Raw genomic sequence first — 25804 nt, forward strand, 5'->3', positions numbered from 1 at the left:
CAAGAGCCGAACACCCACATGGCCTCCCAAATCAGCACTCTTCCCACTGACCACAAGGAGCAGGTGAAATCTTGCCAAATCAAGAAGCTACATTCCCCTGGCCCTCCCAATTCACCACATTTTATTTTACCCAAATAAACTTGTCATGTAAGTTTTGGTATCGTACTAGCTTGTTATACCTATGCCATATGATCCTAAAAGCCTATCAGCCCCACAAGTTCTGGGCATGACTTATGTCCAGCACTTCTGCCTTTTGTCAACACTTGTATCAGTGGTATGAAGAGTTTTTCTAAATGTCAAAATACTTCTTAGAATTCTTACTTCAATGAATGGAAAGTTAATTTGTATCGAAAGTAAGGGGAGTGGAGAATACAAGTATTTTAACCCTGGAGATAATCATGTTTAAATAAGCTTGTTTTAGTTAAGGAAAAGGTTGATTAAAAGAAAATACAAGCTCTAATTAATTTAACAGGAAAATCTAATTAAACATGTTGCATCAGCCATTAAAAAGGAAAATAAATATAAAAGAGTTAAGTAGACAAAGACTAGCTGTGCTCTCACAATGTGCTTCAGAGACAAAATGCAGCACCCCCAGCTACAGTGAAACAGGTGAATGGTATTGAGCTGGGGGGTGGGGGGTGGGGTGCAGAGAGACAGCAAACACCTACTCTTCCCCGAGGTCAATAATTGTATATGACTCTATCCGGTACATGATGTATCCTATTGGAATGTAAGCTTCTTGAGGGCGAGAAGGCCTTTTGCCTTTGTCTTGGCATTCCCAGTATTTTGCACCAACACCTGACACAAAGTGGGCATTTAATAAAGGATCGTATGGAAAGAGCACCTTAAAGAGGGGTACAGCCAGTACCTCCAGGAGGACAGGAACCTGTCAATATGAAGAAACCTCTCCATAAACGTGTCTAGAAACCTCTTCAAAATAATTAAAAGAGGCAAAAAGGTGATAGAGTGTGGAATACTGTAGGCTCAGTAAATTATAAAGTTAAAATGTTCCTATGACCAGGTGAATCCTTCAAATTTAGAAACAGCAGACTACAAGTGACTAATGCTACATATACACTATTCCTACCGCCCTTACCTCTTTTTAGTTGTAGAAAGCCACGTTTACAAGGTATTCCTTGATTATCTTCTGAGGTAAATTCTCACAAATCAGATGTTCCACAGTTCCCAGAAAGGAATTTCATGACATCATTTTCTCTACTAAAAGACCACTTCTACCCCTACCCTATTTTTGTATTCCTTCCCCATTGGCTCACAAAAAAACAAGGCCCAATGACATGGTGGCTACAGGACACAATGACATACCTCCCGAACAATCGTCCAGTTTCATCAAGTTATAAACAATCCAGATGATGGGGGTGGCTGCATTATCGATCACCATATTCACCACTGACTTACCCGTAGCTAATATCAAGCAAATGTCTAAGAAGTATCAGCAACAGCGCCATTCCTTAGTAGTTAACAATCATTCATTACAGTAAAAGCAACACCACAAAGTCAAAAGGTTATGTATCGCACATATGAAGGTACTGAAAGGAAGGTAGGAGGGAAACTCCATTACAATTATAAACTTCCACCCCCAAAAGACGGTGATTACTTAGCAACAGAATTTTCTGGTTAACAGAAAACTTTTCCTTATGAACCAAAGCACCAATAATATCACCAAGACATTATTCTAGCTACCTGCCCAGCAAGTACAAAGAAAACAAGTGATGTTTCTTAGGGTATCAGGCTCTATCGGAGAATCTGTTTTCATTCTACACACTGTATATTTCCTACTAAGTACTTTATATACCAAGTAAACAGCTAAGCTTGTACTGCAACTTGCACATAACTTGGAATTTTCCTTTTACAACAAATTCCTATTGATTAATTTTCATTTTCCTCTTACTGCCTCTCAAGTCCAGGCAGTTTATATGGAAAGTGAAAGAAGGGTTGACACTGGTAAATCAGAGCCCAAAAAAGGGCAGGAAGCTCAGGAATTTTGCACGTGGGATGCACTGGAAAATACATCCTACGAAGCGTGTGGGGCAGCAAAATTTTATGTTCTCACCTGATGGAAAATTTCACCAAATTAGCTCGTTAAGGCACTGCAGCAAATACTACCATAACTCAAAGTGTGGTGGTTTTTGTAAGTGTCCCATTTTCTTTGGGATTTAACTAGTCCCCATTTCAAAAGATCAGTCAGTCATGTAGTCAGTGAATTTATTGGTCAGTATTTGTTAAGTACCTAAAATGTACAGTGAGTTGTGCTCAGCACTAGAAACAAAAAGGGAAAACACTCTCAAATATTCTCGAAGAGTTCACAGTTTACTGGGAAAGAGCCTAGAAACAACTATGTACAAAGCACAGGCAAAGCAGAGGGGGGTAAACCCAGGGATGGAGTCTCGAGTTCAAAGGGCACAGCCATTCTGGTCACTTTATTTGAAGAATTCCAAACTGCTTTCCAGAATGGCTGTACCACCACCATGTCCTGGTGCACCTATCCTTCCACAACAGTATAATGATGTTCCTCTGTCAAGGGCTTTTTCTGCATGTATCGAAATGATCGGGTGGTTTGGGATGTTTTGGTTTTTAATATGATTCATTATGTTATTTTCCTAATGTTGAACCATCCTTGCATCCCTGTTATAAATTCCACTTGAACATAATGAATGATTTCTTAGATAAACTACTATAGTCTGCTTAACAGGAAACCCTATAGTTTTCTTTCTGTGTTTTATCTTTTCTTGGTTTAGGTTTTAAGACTCTGACAGTGTGTGTGTGTGTGTGTGTGTGTGTGTGTGTGTGTGTGTGTGTGTGTGTGTGTACACACACACATATATATGCATATATCTGTATATATTGGTCTGATGAAAGGATGTGGGCAGGGTTCTTTTTTCTCATTTTTTGAGAATAATTTGAGAAGTACAGATACTGTTCTTTAAAAGTTTGGCAGAATTCTCCTGTGAAACTGTCAGGATCAAAAGTTTTTTCTTTGGTAGCTCCTTTACAACTAGATCTATTTCCTTTTCTTTGATTGGGTTATTCAATATTTTAGAATTATGCATAGGGTTAGTACTCCTCTCTATTTTTTGTGTTCTTGGTTTTGTTTGCCTATCACTGTATATAATATGCTCTGATTTTTCTTTTTTTATTTCTTCCGGTTTTGCTGTGATTTCACATAGCCCTTCAAGGTGGGAGGTCCTCAGATGTTACACACTGTACAAATTTTCAATCTTTTTCAATGTATCTATCTTTTGTGCTGACTTTTTTTCTTCCTCTCTAACAAAGATACTACGTTGTATAGGATGGCTCTCTGGGAGGGAGGGGGATATTTAGATTAACTATGGTGATGTAAGAAACAAAAACTTTTTTTAAAAAAGAGGAAGACTAGGAAAGCCTTCTTGTAGAAGATGATACTTTAGCTGAGTTAAAGGAATCCTTCAATCTTTCTCAACATCAGGATCTTTCCTAATGAGTCCTGTCTTCTCTCTACGTAGCCAAAGTGTTTAAGCTTCAGATTCAGTCCCAACAACTATGAACACAACATGAAAGTTACTGAATAAAACCTTAAAATCCACACTATTATTTCTATTGAAACAATAATAAAATATAGGTTTTACCAAAACAATATTGTTCTCTGACCCATTCCCTGTGCATCTGTGTTAAAATTTATTGGGTTTTTTATTGGCTTGTTTTGTTCACTAGACTTGTGAAGATTTCATCGGTACTGTCAATGTCTGGTAAAGAAACTCTCTCTAACTAATGCAGATCAGTATCTGTGCTATAACCTAGATTTAGAGAATCCTAGGAAGCACTGAGAGTTAAATGATTTGCTCAGGCCACAAAGCCAGCATGCGTCAGAGCAGCCAGAAATACTAGAACTCCACCTTAAACGGACTCTCTAACCACCAGACCAGGGGTTCTTAACCTGGGGGATTGTAAACTGGTAAAAAAAAATTTTTTTTGATAACTTTACTTCAGGATAACTGGTTTCCTTCATAAACCTAAATATCTTATGTCGAAAAAGCATTATTCTGAGAAAAGATTGCTGCTGTTGTAGTTTTGGTACAGATTTGCAAAAACCTTGAAATACCTGCCAATTACGCTCTGGCAACACCACTGATTGGGTCAGCACTCTCATTAATGCGATGAAGCAGTGCCTACGAATGTAACAGACGAGGTGGCATAGGCTTGTAAGCTGGCCCCGTCTGAAAACACTGGTGACCAACTTGGTATCAAAGGCAGCAGGGCAAATCGTGCACTGTTGTGTTCTGGTACCACAAGGAGGCAAGATGTATCAGAAATATTCATGCGGGTGGCACTGAACACTAGAGCAGGCAAACTAAAATCTGAATTAACCAGACTGAAGTCATGGATACTCCTGTACTAGCCCAGCATAGCGACTTGTCCCAGAGTTTTATTTACCTATATTCCAATGAACAAACTAAATAATAAACTATCATTCTTGGTACTGGTGTTACTGTCATTATAGCTAGTTCTGAAACAGCACTTTCTAATTCGCCATGTGCTTTATGTGACTTATTTCATTTGACCACTACAATCCTGTGAAGAGGATGCTGATCCCTGTTATCCAACTGAGGGAGTTGGTGTGCAGAGAGGTTAAGAGACTTGGCCATCGCCAGAGAGCTTCTAAGTATCTAAGGCGGGATTCACATCCAAGTTTTTCTGACCCCAAGTGCAATATTAATAACAAAGCTTTCAATTCTGCTTGAGACCCTGTCAGAGAACAAATGAGGGAAACATCTGTTTGCACTAGGGCCCACCAGAAAGCTGCTACTTGGCCATCAAAAAAAGCAGAAAAAAGTTCACAGATTTAGAGTCAGAAGGGATCTTATTGACCATTTCATCCCACTTCTGATTTTATAGATGAAGAAACTGAAACATAAGAAGTTTAAGTGACTTGCCCAAGGTCCCATGGGTAGGTATGTTCCATAGCAATGGCTCCAAGTTAGAGAAAACTGCCTCCAATAAAAATAACCAACCTGCTGTTTCCATCAATTATGGTGGCAAGAGAATTTTGCAGTGACTTGCAGAGATTGTCACTGTGATTTGTCATTGCAATTAATGACTATTTAAGTACAAAGTACAAAGCTGGCCTCCCTCTTGATATAGAAAGTGAAGCCACATCGCCTACTCTCCAGACTCTCTGAGAGAATGACCTGGTCCTTGATGGAGCAGAAGTACTTTAAAGAGAATATAAGAAAAAAGACAGAATATAGAAAAAGGAAGAGAATCCCAACTGATGTGAGGGTGTCAAACAGTAGAAGAGTATGACATGGATGGGAGGAAAGGAAGACACTCTCAATGAAGTCTGAGCACTACTGCTTTAGGTGGGAGTCTCAGAAGATGGGTTATCCAGTAATGGTCAGGGACGGAAGTGATGAGTAGTAGGTGTTGGTTGGTGACATACTACTGAGATATGTGGTACCTCACAAGAAAAAGAGAGGTCTGCTGTCATCCTGGGCCACATAGACACGAAGTTGCAGGTACCCTAAGCAGACTTATCAAACCTGACAAATGCTACCCCTACTGGTGATCAGTGTAGGGGCAATGACAGCTCGATAGATAAATCTAAAAGCAATGCTCAGGATTATGAAGTCCTGGATGAGAAACTAAAGATCTTCAGAGGCACAGAGGATGTCTTCATAACTGCTATTTAGTGAAGGGAAAGGAGGAGCTGGGAAATAAAAGAAAGTATCTAAGAACAGGATTTGAATCTCTGTGCGATCCTTAAAATAGGGAAATGATGGGCTGTTAGCCCAAGATGGAACACAATTAATAAGAGTTGATAAGAAATATTTTCTCAGACATGAGAACCTAAGTACGATTTATACTGAAAATAGAGAGGGAGAAAATTCACTATCACTCTCTTTCAATTTCTCTCGTGTGTGTGTGTGTGTGTGTGTGTGTGTGTGTGTGTGTGTGTGTGAGAGAGAGAGAGAGAGAGGGAGACAGAGAGAGAGAAAAAGAGAGAGAGAGAGAGAGAGAGAGAGAGAGAGAGAGAAACCATCATACAGATGATAAGTACAAGTCAGGAAGATTATCAGTTCAGAGACTCACTAAATAAAATGACAACGACCGCCAAATAACAACAACAAAAAAAAGCCCACCTCAGATTACAAGAGCACATAGTATGAGTGAACTTAAGATTGAGTCTAACACAAGTAGGAAAATTCAAGTTCACAAGGATCACTGAGGCTTTATAAGATGGAGTTCATGGCTCTGGAAAGGTGTGCTTTATTAAAAAAGAAAAGAAAGAGGGCAGCTAGGTGGTGCAGTGAGTAAACACCGGCCCTGAAGTCAGGAGGACCTGAGTTCAAATCTGTCCTCAGACACTTGATACACTTCCTAGCTGTGTGACCTTGGGCAAGTCACTTAACCCCAACTGCTCTGCCTTCTCCCCTCAAAAAAAAAAAAAACAGGAAAAGGAAAAGGGAGTGATAAAATTATATATAAAGGTAAGGAATTCCCTCATGATGAGGGAATAAAAAAAATCAGAAAAGGAAAATGACAACAATAATTTGTATGAGGATTAGTGGAAAGAGAAGCAGAAGTGTCATAAAAGTATAAAAAAGAGAGAGCCTACACAGAATCCTAGCACCATGATGGTAAAGTAGTAATAGAAGACTTCCATTATCTGAACAGCTATTGGAGTGTTCACTCTACCAAAAAGCAGCATGGCTGATAAAATCTCAGCTTAGCTTAAGAACTTCATGCTTCAGAAGGTAGAGAAAGAAGCAGGTTTCTCCTGTCTTCTGACAAGAGAAACAGGAAAAACCACTTCCTGAAGTAGAAGGGGAACTTTCAGAAAAACTGTTCACTCCTGGAGAATGAAGAGGAAAGCCAAGTATAGGCTATCTAGATTTTTGGTTAGAAGGTTCTATACAGTTCAGAGAAAGGACTCATAGATTCATAGATTCAATTTCAATAGGGAATACTTATCAAATGTTTGTGATCTCATTAAAAACAAATGCATTGAAATACAAAAAAATACTTGTGGCAGAAAAAAAACAAGAAAAAAGTAGATGCCCACCAATTGGTGGAATGGCTAAACAAATTCTGGTATATGGATGCACCATAGAACATTATTATAATTACGTAAAAAATTTATCATTACAAAAAACTGAGAAGCATGAGAAGACTTACATAAAACAACACAGAAAGAAGAAAACAATATACACAGTACCTAAAACAATGTAGAAGGAAAGGAAGGAAGACGAAAGAAAACGGAACATTTTTCAATTATAACTACCAAGCTTAGCTCCTGAGAAAAATGCATCTCCCCCCTTTTTTAGATATGCAGGACTGTGGATATAGAAGACTGCATATATTGTAGGAGATGTTTTAGCTGTGTAAGCTGAACTGATCTTTGTTTAATTGCTTAATCTTTGTTATAGGTATGGCTTTTGCATGGAGGGATAAAGTGAGAAATGAAGGCGATATAAAAACAAATAACAAAGAAAAATAAGATCAGAAAAAGAAAACACTAAAAAGAAAGAACACAGCGGACTTTGTACTAACACTACCTATTAAGACACTCAGAAGGGGTCATCACTTTGCCTGTGCTCATAGAATCCCCCTCCAATCACCAGCTCCAATCCCCCAAAGAGATAAAGCCCAGTGTTATTCACAGCTTAAGGACAGAACCCAAGTACCCTCATTCCCAAAGTTATTTCCATTAACTCCTGTTAAATAAAATCAGAGGCCTATATATAAATAGTTTTGAAGTCCTAAACTTGCAATCTGCTTTCTGGGGCTAAGACAAAATTGTTATTCCTTAAAAAAACGACGACGACAACAACAAAACAGCAGATGTACAGGGGAGGCAGGCAGGAAGGAATAACTGGATCAAGAAATACATTATTTGCCCTTGAAATAGTATTTGTATTTCTACCTTCTGTAAATAAAAACCAAGATCTAGCTCATGAAAAGATACAGTTCAGGGGGGAAAAATGGACTCGATCCATTAGGTCTGAGTTTGTGTCTTGGCTCTACCATCGACAACAAACAAGTCACTTTACCTCTCTCAGCCTCAGTTTCCTTATCTCTAAAATGGGGATAATATATGGCTACCTCACCAAATATGGGAAAAAACCCCAACTTCAAAGAGCTATATAAATATGTATAATTATCATTATTCAATAATAGAGAGAAATGAATGGACAAGCCAAAATGACTTACATCAAGGAAAAACAGCCACAGTAAAAAAAACCCTCTCTAAATGTGGGTACCCCTTTATGTTCAGTAGAGATTCCAACAACAGCCAGTATGAAGCACAAAGACAGTTCTGTAAGCTCTTCCATCTGTAGAATTCTGCCAGTTGGAGCTATTAAATGTGCAAATGCCCTATTATTCTAGTGCTATGTCCCCCTCCTCTTCCCTACCCCCCCCCCCCCATCACCAATTTAAATAATTTGTAAGATTCTGGGGTAAACACAAGATAAAACTAAGTCAAGTCCTATCCTTTGTCCTAAATAATTCTGTTCCGCTCTAAAGATGTGAGGGTCTATGGTATTAAAACTACTGAGTCAACTCACCCTTTTCCTCCCACCACCACATGAAATAAAGGATAAATTTAGCAGCATTTTTTCATTAAAGCCCAGCATGTTATTGTTAGAAAGGATGGAGGGGGAAGTTGAAAAATCAACTTTGCTAAAGAAAAAGTTCTCTCCCAAATTTCAAGTATCAAAGTGATCAGACGTTTCATTTTTAGCAAAGTGCCTTTGCTATGTGAACCTTGCATACTTAACTTACTGACAATATCTACCAAGACAAATTCTTTTTATACTTTTCATTTAAAGTATAACAACAGAACTGAGATTCAAAAGAACAAAACAGCAGCTACCACCTTGACTGGTCTGAATTCCTCCCTATTACTACCCAAATTGTGCAGGCTCATTCCCACCAAAGCTATTTTTTTATGCAGAGGATGCTATCTAATACTGGCTTCAGCAAGCATTAAAAATCCTCCCGTGGTTATTTCAGCTCCCAGCTATGTGGCCTTCATGAATGCTGCCTTTATCATGAGACTCATGCCTATTTCCTATACTGAAGGGATACATACAACCTCTTTTTCTGCTAGGGGTATTCCCTACCACCATCTCCCCCCACCCCCAAACATTCTTTCTTGAAAAAAAAAACTATCAGGGATCTTGCTCGATCACAATATGCAGCACAATGCTTTATAACAGTAAAGCTTCTGGAAAACCCAAACAAAAGAGACGTCACCGTGTGACGTCAGCCTATATACAGTTCTGTGTGGTCGCAGCACATAAGCAAATCCATTCTTGTACCGTTTCTCGGAAAAGCTTTTCAGTAAATGCACTCATGCTACTACAGGAGCTTCTCGCTGCAATAAGCTACCCGTCTGCCATCAACAAGTTAAGACCAAGAGAACTAACAGCTGTGCAAAAGGAAGACCAAAGCTTCAATTAAACAGCCGAACAGACGCAGGAGGAGAAAAATAAAACTTATATTCAGTACTGATTCAAGAATTACAGAGCTGTAACAGAATATCAAGCCAATGAATTCAAAAGGAATATCCTAAGGGGGAAAAAAAGCCTGGTGGATTCAATTTTACCCTGATATCCTAGGATACCGAAAAAGAGTAAATTATTCAAAGGCGACTGAATGTTCGAGCCTTTTTCAGACGCACTGCTTTGAGTCTACGACTGAATGCAACCTCCAATGTGCTCAAAAGAATGGGTAAGTTTATGCATTTATAAATCTTAAGCAGTGAGCATTCTTTTTTTAAAAAGCCAGTGAGTTCAAATTTTAAAAACGAAACCATTCGAATATATTTGGGGATTTGCTATTTTCGAACAGCAAGGCTGATGATAGGGGTGCTACCTTTAAACGATAAGTTTGGTTTTAGTCGATGAGGATTAGATTTTCTGCAATGCATGAACAGTAAGTTATGTGCTTTCACCATGATGTTGTGCTTATCTTTTGTGGTCCGTATGATCTGATGAAAAATATCCTATCTTGTTGTTTCCTTAAATTATATTCTGCAGGCTCACATTTCAAGTGGCCATTAGGGGCTCCTATGCTGGCAGCGCTATATGCAATGAGTGTGGTTTTAAAAATGCTGCCTGCCTTGGGCATGGCTTGTCCACCAAAATGCCGCTGCGAGAAGCTGCTCTTTTACTGTGACTCTCAGGGGTTTCACTCAGTGCCAAACAACACTGACAAGGGCTCTCTAGGTTTGTCACTGAGGCACAATCACATTTCTGAACTTGAAAGGGATCAATTTGCAAGCTTCAGTCAACTTACTTGGCTCCACTTAGACCATAATCAAATTTCAACAGTTAAAGAAGATTCTTTTCAAGGACTCTATAAACTTAAGGAATTAATACTAAGTTCCAACAAAATATCTTACTTGCCAAACACAACTTTTAGTCAACTGCTTAACCTGCAAAATTTGGACCTGTCTTTTAATCAGTTATCATCTCTGCATCCAGAACTGTTCTATGGCCTTCGGAAGCTGCAAACCTTACATTTGCGTTCCAATTCCCTGCGGACCATTCCCGTTCGCCTTTTCTGGGACTGTCGTAGTCTGGAGTTTCTGGATTTGAGCACAAATCGTTTGCGAAGTTTGGCTCGCAATGGATTTGCAGGATTAATCAAATTGAGAGAGCTTCACCTAGAGCACAACCAGCTGACAAAGATTAATTTTGCTCATTTCCTACGGCTAAGCAGTCTGCACACGCTCTTCTTACAGTGGAACAAAATTAGCAACTTGACATGTGGGATGGAGTGGACCTGGGGCACCATAGAAAAGCTTGATTTGACTGGAAATGAAATCAAAGCCATCGATTTCACAGTGTTTGAGACCATGCCTAATCTTAAAATACTTCTAATGGATAACAACAAGCTACACAGCCTGGATTCCAAGATCTTAAGTTCTCTCAGATCCTTAACTACAGTTGGCCTCTCTGGCAATCTGTGGGAATGCAGCCCCAAAATATGTGCACTGGCCACATGGTTGAGTGGCTTCCAAGGTCGGTGGGAGCACTCAATACTGTGCCACAGCCCAGACCACACCCAGGGAGAGGATATTCTAGATGCAGTTTATGGATTTCAGCTTTGCTGGAATTTATCAACTACCGTCACTGCCATGGCTCCAAGTTATAAAGATCCAACCACTGAATACACAAAAAGAGTGAGCTCATCAAGTTACCATGTGGGAGACAAAGAAATCCCAACTACTGCAGGCATAGCAGCCACTACTGATGAACACTTTCCCGAACCAGACAATGCCATCTTCACTCAGCGAGTGATTACAGGAACAATGGCTTTATTGTTTTCTTTCTTTTTTATTATTTTTATAGTGTTCATCTCCAGGAAATGCTGCCCTCCTACTTTAAGAAGAATCAGGCAGTGCTCAATGATTCAGAACCACAGGCAACTCCGATCCCAGACACGACTCCATATGTCAAATATGTCAGACCAAGGACCATATAATGAATATGAACCCACCCATGAAGGACCCTTCATCATCATTAATGGTTACGGACAGTGCAAGTGTCAGCAGCTGCCATACAAAGAATGTGAAGTATAATACCTACAAGTCATCCAAAATTACATCAGATAAGTAACCTATTTTAAATTGTAGGGGGCTAAATATGTAACTCTAATTTTTACAAATGGTGACATTAAGCCTAATTTTCCAAAACAAGTGGAGACATAGTTTTTGAAGTGGTGAAGTATTTTTTATTTTTATTTTTCAAATGGAACCATATTTTAAGTGTTAAAAGAAGCAATGATTACATTACTTTGCACTCCTATTTGGAAATCTAAAAATGCTCACTTCAAAATAATGTAAGATGTTTCATGTTATGTAATTATGCCATCATGTGTAAACATTTATACTAAAGTCTCCAATGTGCTACTTTTTTCTACTGAAAAGGGTCTGGAAAGAAAGAAGTGAGCATGAAAGAATACAGATCATAATCTGTTCCACTGTGGCTATCTGATCCCATGTATTACAGCTGGCTCACTAACTATAAAGGAAGATTTAATGAAAGATTTCATATGTGATTGTAATTTGATATCGACTCAGATCTATAATCAACAGTCACATCTAAGTGGAATTTTGTGTCTAATGAGAAATGGCCCATTTAAAAGCCTCTTTGCCCAAGTCTAGCCACAGCCGCTGCCTAGGTTAGTAGGTATATGTCAGAGCTCACGTTACAATTTCAGAACACTTTATATCATTTAAATGGGCTTGGTTCAGATGCTTAAACAAAGAATTCAGCTGATTATGAAATGGTCTCATTACAGTTAAATCAATACTAAATACTTACATTGAACCATTAAGGTCTCTGGTTTTACTTTTACAAATCTTTTTGTGAAATGTAGACAATTACTTAAAATGGAGTGGTAAAGTGGCATTTCAATACGAATGTACTCAATCTTACATTTAAGTGTAAGTGAAAAACCAAGGTTAACTGGGGAGAGGGAGGTGTAACAGGAGGGAATCCACAAATGAGTCAATGCCATAATCCCATGACATTCTTAATCTAGCCAGAAGGCTAATTCACATAATGCTGCCATGACCACTTATCCCAAGAGAGGGGTTTAAACTCTACACCCTTCCTTTTGTCTGTTTTTCAATCTCCGAAGAACATTTTAAATAACTGGCTAGCAAGATGTGTTAGAATTCAAATTGACTACCAAAAATCACTTCTTAAAAATATTGAGTTTTATGCTCAAGAACTAAATCTTCCAAAAAAAAAAAAAGATTAATTTAAGAACACAGCATTCTGAAAAGAAAGGTGAGTGTGTTACTTAAAAATAACCTGTCGGTCAGAAAAAACATATATGCCTAGGTGGCCACATTTGTAGTATCAATGTACCAATGATAAAAGGCAATGAAAATCCAAATATTATAAAATCTGAATGACTGAAAACAAACCAGGTTAATTAAAGTTAAAAAAAAAACAGGCAAAAGTAAAGTGGATAGGGACAGTTATATGTACCAACATGCACTGGTGCGTCAAATTCAATAGCATCTGACCATTAGGTTTCCATACACACAGCTGAACTGTTTTTAAAAAGAATAACCCAATAATTTAGAGTGTTGATAATAGTTTTAAACAATTTAGTGATTATGGAAGCTAAATTTTTCATACAGAAAAGACTTACCTATTGTTTTAACTTCAGTTTTGATTTAAAAAAAAAAAGCAATTGGTAGAAAATTTGGGTTTCAGAGGCCAATTCCAAATTCATATTTTAACATTTTCTTGTAAACAAGATATGATGTGTCTATAATCACATGCGACTGTAGAATCAAATTACTGACTTGACTTGAAAGTGTGGTTTGTTTGATTTTTTTTAAACCACTGGCACTTGCTGCCTGGAAAATGGCATATACACAGATGCCCTGATCACCTCCCCTCAATCCCCCCAAAAGTTCCCTTTTCTTTTCTTCAATTAGGTCATCTAAGGGCATAATATTCTTTAATGAGGATGTCGTTCCTATCAAGAAAATGGAATGTCAGACTATACAATCCCAAGGAATTGTATTATGTTTAACCACTATAGTCTTCTGGAGCAAGATAGAGGCTTGTATACCTCTCCCCTTCCTCCTTCCCCTGAAATTTTTTCCTAAGCCACTAAGGGAACAAGATTATAAATTACGGTACAATACAAGTGCCTTTTAGAAAGGTACATTAATATGGTAAAACATTATTTTTTTTTTACTCCTAAGCTTACATCCTGCTCAACTGATGTGCAGCAGGCAGACGTCACCCTCATTTCTTGTTAAACTATACACTGTGTTTGCCTGTGCAAGTGCAGACACTGATTTTACAAGGAAACGCTGGTCCCAAAAAGCAGGATCAGAACCTGGATAAAATAATCAGCTCCAGCACTAATATCCAACTCTATACGTAAGGGGCAACCACGGCTGTTTTGTTATTTCTGATCATGACAAGAGTTGCTCTAGGCATAATGAAGGTCTCTTGTATGGTGATGAATAACAGGAATATTTGTAATAATTTTGATCACAAATTAGCAGTTAGTTTAAATTGATTTTTTTTCTTAAGAAACAGCATAGACGTCCCAAGACACAGAAAGCAAATGAGCTATCCACAGGTAAAATTCTGACAACTGACAGGAAAAGCTGGCTCTATAACCTCTGAGGAATAGGATGTGCAAAGATCACCAAGAGAGACTTTTCAAGTGGATCTTAAAGAGATAAAAATTATTCATCTTCTTTGCCTTTTGTAGTGCATGGAGAGAATATGAATAACCAAACCAAATACCTATTTTCTTTTTTCACTAATGAGGCGCCTTCCTTTTCCTGTAACCCACAGAAGGAATGTATCTATTTAATTTTGATCTCTTTATGCTTTAGCACCAGAGATTAGGTTGTTATTCATCTGTGCTCTCTCTCTCTCTTCACAAACTGGCTATTGTCAAACAACAGCTCAGTGTTTTGTTAATTGAAGTCAAATGAATATTTTTATGTTAATTTCACCCACACAAAAAGTTTTATATCATTTTTACTACACAGTCACTGAAAACTGAATCAAACCCATGACAGGATGTTATACCTACCTAATAACCAGGAGTTAGTTTACAATCATTTACCTACATTGCTGGAGCTTGAAAGAGCTTGAGCTTGCATGGGATTGCAATCACTTTATTGAAATGGAAAAAAAGCCAGTAAATTTACAAATTCATAAAGCTGAGCTAGAGAGAGCACCCACTGCCAACAATTGAAAGCAACGATACTTGATTTCTAAGCCAGAAATCTGCACTAACATTCATAATTTCCTACTGTGCCTAAGTTAATTTTTGCGCCAATTTAATGAATAGAAAATTGATTAAATCTCTCAATTTCAATAATTATGAAAACCCATCTGCTTACTCTAAGGCCATGTAGGCCTTAGGCTTTTTGAATCTTTCCTTGATCTTTCCAATAAAAAGACTCCCCTGCCGAAGCACTGACTTCTTAAACCTAAAATTTAAAACTACTGAGAATACAATTTTTAAGGCATACTTTCTGAGACTAAAAGCTTTATTACACCTCTGAACCTATATAAAGTGTAAGGCTCCTTATTATGATCATTTTCCTAATATAGCAATACAATTAAAAGGACAGTCTGGAGAATCTACCTTGGGCTAGTTTTCATATCTTATTCGATAAGCAACTTCTTGGGAGGTAAGGCGTAGAGAGCTAGACAAATAATAATTCACATCTATCTAACCTAAGGCAAATTCATTATCTAATAAAAGGCCAAAACCAAATATAAAAACGACTGTTTAAGCTTTCATACTGAAGACGCAAACATCTAAAAAGCTCCATCTGCTACTCTTTCCAACTAGCCTCTTTTCCCTTAGTGATAAAAATCCACATATAAGGAATGCTAGAGCAATTTTTTTTTTTACCAACAATGAACCTGGAGACTCAAAAGTGCAGCCCAAAAGCATTGTGTTCAAATCACCTTTGAGAGCCATTTTGGGGGTACGGGTGGGAGAGGAGGGATATAACCTGGGGTAAGGGAGGGCTTGGGGAGGAAGGGAACAATAAAGTACAGTGTACAGGAAAGTTTTGCTATTAAAATCGTGTATACTGTAAGAGTGAATGCCTCTTTTTTTTAACCTTTCCTTTCCGATAAATCATCCGTGATCCATGAAACTTAAGGAACAAGTTTTGACAGTTAACCACAACATAAAATGAAGAGTTGTTTTGTGATGTTCTTGACTCTGATAAGGGAGCCATTTGATAAAAATCTGAGTAGCTACACTAATGTTAAACACCTCTAGAGCTAGGTACTAGAAGGCTACATAGAGTAAGAGGGAAAATTACCATTATGCTGATATAACTGCACTCGCAAGAAGAACAACAAAAAATTGCCCAATCTTCACAGACTATTCAAGCTTTGGCAATTAAATGAACGACTAACAGTGGGAGCAAAAGGCATGAGTTGAACAGGCTTTACCCAACACAGAAAGTTACAATGACAAGAAAGTCCAGGGAACGTTCTCATGAATGGTTAGTTGCTATATATGTTACATACTAGTGGTTTATTCCACCTTCTTAAAGCAGCAGAGACTCAGCCTAAAACTGAAGTGACCTTATGCCTGTCACACAACATGCCCTGTTCTCAGACGCTAGTACTGGCCAAAATAGAGAGGGAAGGGCATGCTTGCCTTTCATTTAGTAGCACTGAGGACCAGATAAAGGAGCTCTTTTGAGCTGGTGACGATACTAACAGGCTAATGATAATGAGATAGAGTTTCATTTCAGGGACTGGAGCAACAGCTCTATCAGTACAGACGACAACAAGACAAACAACAGGCTATGTGAATTTCTATTTCTAGTTTTAAGTTAATCATAAAGGGGAAGAAAGCCTCAAAAGCATTACACTTTAGAAAATTAATATCAAAGCTTATTAGAAAATAATTTATTTTATCTACTACAATCAGTTTAATCTTGAAAAATCCTATGTAATAACTACATCTGACTTCTTTATCTCTTACTTTAATTAATTTGCCAGGATACTGCAGCATTCTCAGGTTCCCACTCAAATTTATAAAAAATCTCTACCAGGCTTGCTTAAGAGTGATTTTCCTTTCTTTCTTTAAATATATCTAACCAGCTGGGTACTCAATCCTCCCTTACAGAGACAAAATGTACTACAATTATCTTTATAAAAGAGATCGGAAAAAAACCATAAATGAAAAATCAGATGGCCTAAAATGTATCTGAAGCAGTGCTTTTATCTTCTTGCTTCACATGACCATCCACTATAAACACTGCTAAGGGATAGCAGCAGTTAATTGATTTAACTGAAATTTCAAAATTCTTTCCCCTTCCTGAAGCAGGTGTTAAAAGAGCTGTGGAAACCATCTAAACAGAAAGAAAAAATAAAAGAGCAAGGGCCTCAAACCAATTACCTGAATCACCCTCTATAAATAGAAATAACTATAAATCTCACCCCAACTGTCCCCATCAGTGCAAGGAGCTGAAGACTACAGCCCTCAAATGAGGACATTTCTGCACCCCCTCCCCCAACAGGGCAAACTAACAGGAGCCACAGGACACAGTCTTCAGTGAGTACACTGGATCAGCATCCTCTTCCCCCTTCAAGGAGTTGCATCTCTCACTCACTCATAAAACCGAATTCAAACTTATACCTAAGTGTTTTTCAAGTGTGTGTTGCAATCACCTCAAGCCATCTGGTTGTTAAATTTTCATTGGGAGCATTTACCTCTCAGAAATCAGCAAAGGCTACAAATCAGGGCTTGATTTACCACATGGTTACATGTTAATGTAGAATATGTATCAAGCCTATGTTTTCTCCTGCCCTGGAAGAAACTTCATGCTTCCTTATTTCCTACCCCCACCCCCACCCCCTCCCCTCCCCATCCAGTCCCAGCAAACTACAGGTTTTATGACTTAAATGAAACAAAACAAAATTAAGGATATTGTACTCAGATATGGTACCAAGCGGAAACATTCACCAAGAACATGGAAAAGTGAAAATGTCCTAGTCCTAACAATGTATTTTGTACTCTATTCACAAACAGAGAATTGTCATGTTTTATCCTTAAAGCTTGTTATTTAACTGTGAAAAAAAAAAACTTCCTGGAGCTCAATGTTTTTTAAAAAATCATTTCTACTAAAAATTCTTCATAGGTCTGCCAAATTACTAAAAATACAAGTTATTAAGATCCAACAGAATCTATTGAGACAAACTTCATGAAACCATATGATATAGAGAATATATAAATAAAAATCACAATCCTTTCCAAGTGCCTTAAAAGCACTGGACATTCAAAGAAAGTCAAGACAACATCTGCCGTCAAGGAGGTCACAGAGTCGGGGCTGTATTATATTACCATACAATCCTTTGATTCTATTTTACGTGAGTTGTTAAGGACTTTGAAAAGATGAAAGGGCCAAGGCTCCCTCCTTCCAGCAACTCTAACAGTGAAGGGGGCTACCAAGTCTCTTCTTGAAGCTCCTCATGTTAACACCACACCTTAGTTCCTTTTTTGGTCAATCAGAATCTGATTTATCCTAAGACTAATTTCTTGTCCTCCTTGGACACGGAGAACAAAGCGAATATAATTTAATTTCTGAAAGGCCTCTCTCACTACAGAATGGACAAATGTGCAACTGTTCTAGGCCCCATCTCCAGCAATAGCCACACTATTCCTAAATGATTTCCACTTAATTTGACCAGGATCTAAAAATTATGGTAATTTAAGAAAGAGGACATTAATGTCGACCACCCAAAGGGAATGATTACTGACTGTTGGTGGGGATTCAAGTTGTGAAGTCAAATGACTTCTCTCATTACACACAGAATTAGAAAAAAAAAACCGTAAATATCTACCCAGAGGAAGATGTGACAAAAACGAAGTAATGTAATTTTAATAATCTTTAGAATTTAAGACCCTTATTGACGTGAGATACAGCAGCACGGCAGAAAAGAAAACCAGACCTGGACTTCAGAGATACGGTTTCAACTTTCACCTCAGAGAATTATTAGCGGTGTGATTATGGGCAAGCCATGAAATTGTTCAAAGCTGCCACTGTCTCATCAGCAAAGCAGAGAGAGTAACACTTGTAGGGCGCATTATAAGGTTGTTGTGAGGAAAGTATCTTGCAAACCTTCAACTGCCATGTACATGTGAGTCATTATAACATATAAAAGCCATTTTGCTGCTTCTAAGTATGCTCCCCATTTTCTAGCTTTTCTTCTCAAACCAAGTGAACACAGTAGTACTCATAAGGTGTATTTAATTAGCCAGAGCTCTAACTAGGCCTTGACAGGCTGGCTTTACTTTTCACATCTACTACTGCTGGCTATATTTCCTGGCAGTCAAGTAATCTGCTTTTAAAAGAATATATTATAATAAGTGCCATTATTCTGGTTCAATTCTAAGAGTCCAAGGCTAAATTTTTAGATGTTCAGAATCACTACTCTAAAATCTTCCAGAGTGATTCACTCAAAATTATGAAATACACTTTCCCTGTCAAATATAAATCGTATAAAATCGTACATTCTACCTGGTATCTAAAACAGAAAACTTTTGTTTTCAAGGTGGGAGGATAGGGTGGGGTTGGAATATGAAAAACTGTTAAAGCAACAAAATCTTTAGGCATGGTATTTTGTGGACAACTCTAAAAAAAAAAAAAGTTCTTTTTAAAAATTTACTTCCTGCTCCAAGGACACATCAAATCGCCTACCCTTGTGTTCTCTTCCTCATTCCCGCCCAGCCAAAATACCAAACTACTTAGGTAATACCAAACTACTTAGGTATCTGTTTTCCCTATCTCCCCATATGCCTTAAGGTCACACAAAAGAACTATTCTTACTGGTGGAAGAATTAGGTAAGAGATTAAATGAGTCTGATCAATGAACATTTGCCTCCAAAAAAAAAACAAAAACAAAAAAAACAACAACAATTTAAAACAAATTATGGTCCCAAAATTCTGGAGAAAATGCAGACCATATGGGAATTGATCCATTCCATCATAACTAAAGAGGAATCACTGTCAAAATCTGATACTCTGTGGCTGATGAGGACTAGACTGCAAAATTTAGAGAATAACCCTCTTTGTAAATTAAAAAAAAAAAAAAGGCACAGAGCTATCAACTCCTCCAAAAGGCTACAATAAATAATTAGCAAAATTGTTGTGGTGTTCTACTATGTAAGAACTTGCCAGCCAGGGAGCAAACCAAGAATAGGAAATCACTTTTGCTGAACCCCAAAACCCATAAAGAAGAATAGGAAAACCACATCCACATGAAAAACATAAGTTGTGAATTCCCAAGATTAGTTCTTGAGACACGAAGGATCAAGCCAAGAATACTCCTGATATGTAGCTTTCCAGGAGTATTATCTACCTTGAAATGCTTTGGACTTGTCTTGGTCAATATCAGTAGAGAACTAGGCTAGATTTTTACATAACACTAAATGTAGCCTTCATTTGGTTCCCAAATTGATGGAAGGAACCTATGTGCATCATGCATCAGAGACCACTCCTGGGGGTGAGGGTGAGGGTGGGGAAAGAGGAAAGGCTGCTTATGTTTCAGGCAACAGAAGAACAAATCAGGAGTGACCACAGACATCTAGAGAAGAGAGATTTCAGAGGTCATATAATCAAGCCAACTCATATTACAGAAAAAGAAACAGAGACCCAGGGAGGTTAAATGACCTGAATGAGGTTGCATAGGTAGTGTGTGAGCTATCAGTTAGGACAGGAACCTGGTCCTCTGCCTTTAAAGCCCCTGGCTCATTCGTTCCACTGTACCATGAATGTTCCTTATCACAATGCAATTTTGGTTTTTCTCTGATCAACATGCTTATTTTCTCTTGATTATAAAAAAAAGTAGGGAAAATACAGCTACAAATTTGGTTTTCCTCCAATTTGTGAAGTGGAAGAACACCACTTCTCCTTATGGATGTTCCTTCCAGACCAATAGGCATCACACACTGCTTCCCAAAAGCACTCTCCAAGGTCCAACATTGAGGGCCTATTTTATTATTATGCTAAAACTTCAGCCTAAGATTTATACATTATTGTAACCAAATGTTTAAATAGCAAACGGTTCCAACTTCTTTCCATCAGATGCAGCATTCCTAAGAGTTGACAAATACCACGGTGCATGATAAAAACTACCACACAAACAATTTATGCTCAGGTTTAGAAGTGAATGATATATATAGATTGTAAAGAACAAAACAAATGGTCTCAAGGATTGCCTAAGATCTACTTTACCCTTTCAAATAACTAAATATCCTAACTTATTTTAAAAAATATGCAAAAGTTGAGTTTCTACCACGCCACAATAACTTGGATCTTTCATCTTTCTTCCTGTGGCAATTTCAACTTTAACACACACACAAAAAAAAGTCAAAAGGATTGGCTACTGCAAAGTTATTGCACATGGAAGGGTATAGCATTTAACTCCTTTTCTAATACTGGGTTGCCAATGTAAAAAGCCAATCTATGAAATTAGTAATCTTAGAGTACTAACTTACTGACTTTGATAATCTGAAATAAGATGCTAAATTCTGTTCTGATCTAAAGAAAAACACAATCATTTTAAGTTTTTTAACTAAAATTCAAATTAAACTTTTGCTGACAACATTGGGGTGAGGAGGCTTGGATGAACATTACTTTTTTTTTTTCTGAACCAGATTTAAAAACCATGAACAATATTTATCAAATGGCTTATCAAAACCACTACTGAGAATGTGAGAACTATAGATATCAGGCATTTGAAGATTACTTTTACAACATTCCTTTATTGAGGAATAATAAAAATAATAAAAGGGTCTGAATACATAAGAACAATTTAAAAGAATGTGACATCAAAACAATACTTTATTTACTAAGTATCCCCATACACACACTGATTTAAGAAATATAATGCTAATTGCTACAAAGTGATTATCAGCATACCACCCACACTAGCAATTGGCAGAGAAGAGGGTGATTAAGCTGAAGGGAAAAAAACATGCTGTTCATGTGCCAGAACAAAAAGCTAAAGGGTCTGCAAAAAGAATCCACAATCACTGAAAGTACACTGTACTTCGAACATCCAACAAATCAGCTCTCAGGTACAGTACACAGAATGTAATTTCAATGGTTTTCAATGAATCATCAAGGTTTGTGGACCCAGTGTGTATTTAACATTATACTGGGTGCTATGGAAAGATGTTTTTTAAGGAATGAAGACACACTCCCTGTGCCCAAGGAGCTTCCAATCTGAGATGGAAGTGATATACCTGCACCAATTATCAAATACAAAATCACATAGGAAATAGTAAACAGTGTGGTACTGAGAAAAGGAATAGATCAAAGAAGTAGAATTTGGGACGGTTCTTAAAGAACAGGTAGGACTTGGACAGAAGATATTCTGTCAGGAATAAGAATGACAGTGAGAAAACGAAGAACGGCACTGATCTCACCCTTCAAGGCTCGCTGAGCACTTTACCAACATCCTAACAGGTTATTCTCACAGCAATCCTAGAGGTAGGTCCTGTTGTTACCCTGATTTTACATGAGGGAAGAGGTTAAATGACTTGCCTAGAGTCACACAGCTATTGCACTTCTTAGACTACATTTGAACGCAAGTCTTCCTGACCCCAGGTAGCACCAGCTGCCTGAGGAAGAAAAGAAGAACAGCCTACTGAGGAGTGAGAAGGCAAGAAGTCGGGTGGCTAAAGAGGCATCAGGGTGTGAAAGATCTTAAAAGTGAGAAAGAAAAGTTTCCCTTCGATGGGGCTCCCAACAAGGAGCAACATATGGGTAAAAAAGAGGGAGTCTAAAAGCTGAGTTTTAGGAAGACTGGTCTGGCACTTTTCCAAGTCTGACGTAACAAAACATTCTCACCAATGGAGAAGGCCAGTTTGAGGAGAGCTTGAGGACAGTAAGGCATAAACTAGTAAGTCTCTTAATGACTAGTGGGAACTAGGAAGGGAAAATGGCTCGCAAGAAGAGACTTACCTCTCTAGTGATCACTTAACATTTTAAAACACTCGGAGGTAGGAAAGGTAAAACATAGCATTTTAAGACTTTGATGATTATCACAAAACATCAAAGAAACATGCCATACCCTAGGACAGGGGGAGAAGAGGAGGAAAAGATGGCGGAGAATAAACACACCAGAAAAAAAAATATTAGGGGAAAAAGTTCTTCAACTTTAATAATTTCTGGCTCCTTGACGCAACAGTACAGTACAGCAGTGACAGCATGTTAATTTTATTCACTTACATACTACAAAAGGACCTTATTACAAGGTTTAATTTGTTACTTTTCTGTGTAAGAGATTAATTAATGGCTTCACTGTTTGAAACTTGAGTAGAACTGCTGTGTTTTTGTTAAAAGCTATATAACGAGGCTGCCAAATACAATTTTAATCGAAATCCAAAAGCTATAACTACCTAACATTTTAATAATAGGAGGTCGAAGGAATGAAAAATAGCATTTTGATGACTCTCACAAAGCATCAGAAACACTCCATGCCCTAGAATAAATCACTATCATAATGTAACATCTCATCTTCAATTAGAAAGTCTCTTTAAAGGTAAAAACAAACAAAAAAACCCCAGCATTCACCCAATATTTCCATGTTTTCTTTACAATGAAAAATAATTACAAACTCATTTTTCAAATCATTTTTCCATATAGTCAGGGTAGCTAGGGGCCTGAAAGATGAATTAGTTTGTAACATTTTAGACAATAAATTTCTAATTTCCCTTCCCTTTCAACCTTCATACACTCCTGCGCCCCTTTTCCCAATCTCTGGTTAACCACAAGTTCCTCCAAAGTTCTCTGCAAAGGATAGGACCATGAGAGGGAAGGAATGGAGAGACAGGGGGGTAGTCCACCCTAGTAAGCAAATGACTTCGCAATTTTCTGCATGGGGCATGACAACTGGCTTACTTCCTAATTTCTAGCTTCCAGAGTTTTCCCATAAACCTCAGGAACACCTTGCCTGCACCTCTCCTGTGTGTTACATTCGATTTTACTTGTATGTGTTGTGTTCCCTGCAATACTGTAATCTTTGTGAAATAACAAACAGCTCAACTCAAACTGTTCTTTCTGAGACCAAACCTGAAGAACTTTTTTGACCATTTTAGTCTGACACGTGACTACCCTTTCCTCTATGGGTTTTCCTGATGCTCATTTCTGTTCTCTTACTAGTTGTCTCACTGCTGCTCAGTCTGCATGATCTTATTACTCCCAGAGTTTAATGATGATCTCTTTGCAGATGATTTCTGTATCTATATAACTAAACGGATGTCATAATTCAAACTCAACATGTACAATACACGACTCATCTTTGCTATCAAATTTGCTCCTCCTCCAAATGTTTATATTTCTGAGGGTACCACCATCGTTCTTGGCACCCAAGTATACAATCTGTCCTCTCCCTCTTTCACCATCCATTAACCACAATCCAGTTGCTGAGTCTTTCAATTATAACTGCCCTAAACTCTCTTCTACCCTCCCTTTCCACTATGTCTTTACCAATTTCCTCTATTGTGACCACATACCCCTTCATCCTGGCACTGGAGAGTGCTCTCTCTCTCCTCTCTCTCTCTCTTTCTATTTTCTGATACTCACTGAAGTGAAAGTGTCAAAGTGTCAATTTCTATTAAAGACATCACATTCCTTGGCATCCTTCTTGCTCCCTCACTGCAATTTTCAGACTCTTCTTTTTCCAGCATTAGGCAGTAACCCTCTACCTTCCTTTTAAGATTCATTCCATTAGGTCTAAATCCTTATTATGGTCATTTACAGACTTCTAAGTCACTCCTCCCCTCCCTTCTAATAAGTTCAGCACCTGGCTCACATTTTTCTTCTCAACACACTGTCCCCTTTAAATAGTCTGGTCTCCTAATTCCTAAGACCTTCATGCCTCATACGCTTCAACAACACTAGTATAGTTACCAGCTAAAGTTTGGCTTAGTCCCATGCACATGGTAGATTGCTTATTCTTTCTAAATATTTACTGAATCATTTAGACAATTCAATTCTGCAAATTTATTAAAACCTACAAGATGCAGGAGATACAAAGACAAAAAAAGAAACACTCTACTGGAGAAAACCACATGGACACAAGTAAGCAAACTTCATCCATAGTCAATTAAAACATTACTTAGAACTGGTTTAAAAAAAAAAACAAACCCAAAACTAAAGAATTCCTAAGGTATTCAAAACAGAAGTTTCTGTTTTTGCTAGCTTGTTTTAAAGAGAATGGAGACAGAAGGGCAAGACAAAAGGATAGCAAAGATAAACAAACTACAGCACTTCAGCTGCCAAAGATTAATAATTCTCCTTTTGTCAGCTACAATAGGATAATGAAAGGTAGAAGGACCTTCAGAAATCCAGTTCAACTTACATTTTATTCTTCCAAGTGACTTCTAGCAACTGAACTACAACTGAAAAACGTTTAAGCTGAAAAACGTCAACAGTGACTAGACATTTTCAAAGTCGAAGGAATGTCTGACAAAAAAAGTTGCATAAAAAAAATTCAGAAGACATTTCAAGATTAAATTTGTATTGCATTTTCCAGTGTTGCTATTAAAGGATTCTGTGAATTTCTGAGGAGTTTTATACATCTACAGTAGATATGCACATTGTTAGATACACACACATGTAAGCACAGGCACAAAGTACTTCCTCTGGCAGGTTAAGGCACCACAAATGCCAAGTTAAGATTGTAGGCTCAATACCTTTGTATGACAGTTAGTCAGCACTATTCTATATGAATTCTAAATGAATCCTAGCCGGCCATATTGAAAATATATGCCTTTAATGAGCGTTTCAAGAAAACCATTCCCCAGATACAGAGGCAGTGGGGTGATCTTTGTAGGATATAATAATATATACACCACCATTTTCATTTTCATTTAATATTCCTTGGACAGGTAAAACTACTTGCAGACATTTTCACCAGTCTCAAGTCAAACAAAATGGTCTGAAATTGTGTATAAGTCTGGGGACTGCTGGTAGCAATTTTAAAGTCTTCTATTCTATTTTTACCATACTATTTCATTTCTAAATTACAATATCCTGGATGGAAATTTGTGTCTTTTTTCCTTATTTTTCCTTTCCAGCAGTTACCCACTCAATTTCAGTTTTTCTTTCTCATGAGCCACATTTTCATTTAATTATTCAAATTTTTAAAAGCTATTTAAGGAGTGTGGACACTCAGCTGTAGAAAGATGTGGAAGGAAGAAATGATAAAAGCATACAGATCAATATAAAGAGGCTCCATTTTGTTCAGGAAAGACAACC

General features: G+C 37.7%; 2 protein-coding genes across 2 annotated transcripts in view; one reads left to right on the forward strand and one right to left on the reverse strand.

The window, feature by feature from the left end:
* Positions 1-25804, reverse strand: part of CTNNA1 (catenin alpha 1) — a 150666-nt gene that overhangs the window by 53704 nt on the left and 71158 nt on the right. The gene's annotated exons all lie outside the window — the stretch shown is intronic.
* Positions 9273-12767, forward strand: LRRTM2 (leucine rich repeat transmembrane neuronal 2). The gene is made up of 2 exons (XM_036751776.1): positions 9273-9729; positions 10038-12767. Exons 1-2 carry the CDS (start codon positions 9726-9728, stop codon positions 11582-11584), a joined length of 1551 nt encoding a protein of 516 aa, XP_036607671.1. The 5' UTR covers positions 9273-9725; the 3' UTR covers positions 11585-12767.

The sequence above is a fragment of the Trichosurus vulpecula genome, chromosome 3 (assembly GCF_011100635.1).
Source record: "Trichosurus vulpecula isolate mTriVul1 chromosome 3, mTriVul1.pri, whole genome shotgun sequence".
Lineage (NCBI taxonomy): Eukaryota > Metazoa > Chordata > Mammalia > Diprotodontia > Phalangeridae > Trichosurus > Trichosurus vulpecula.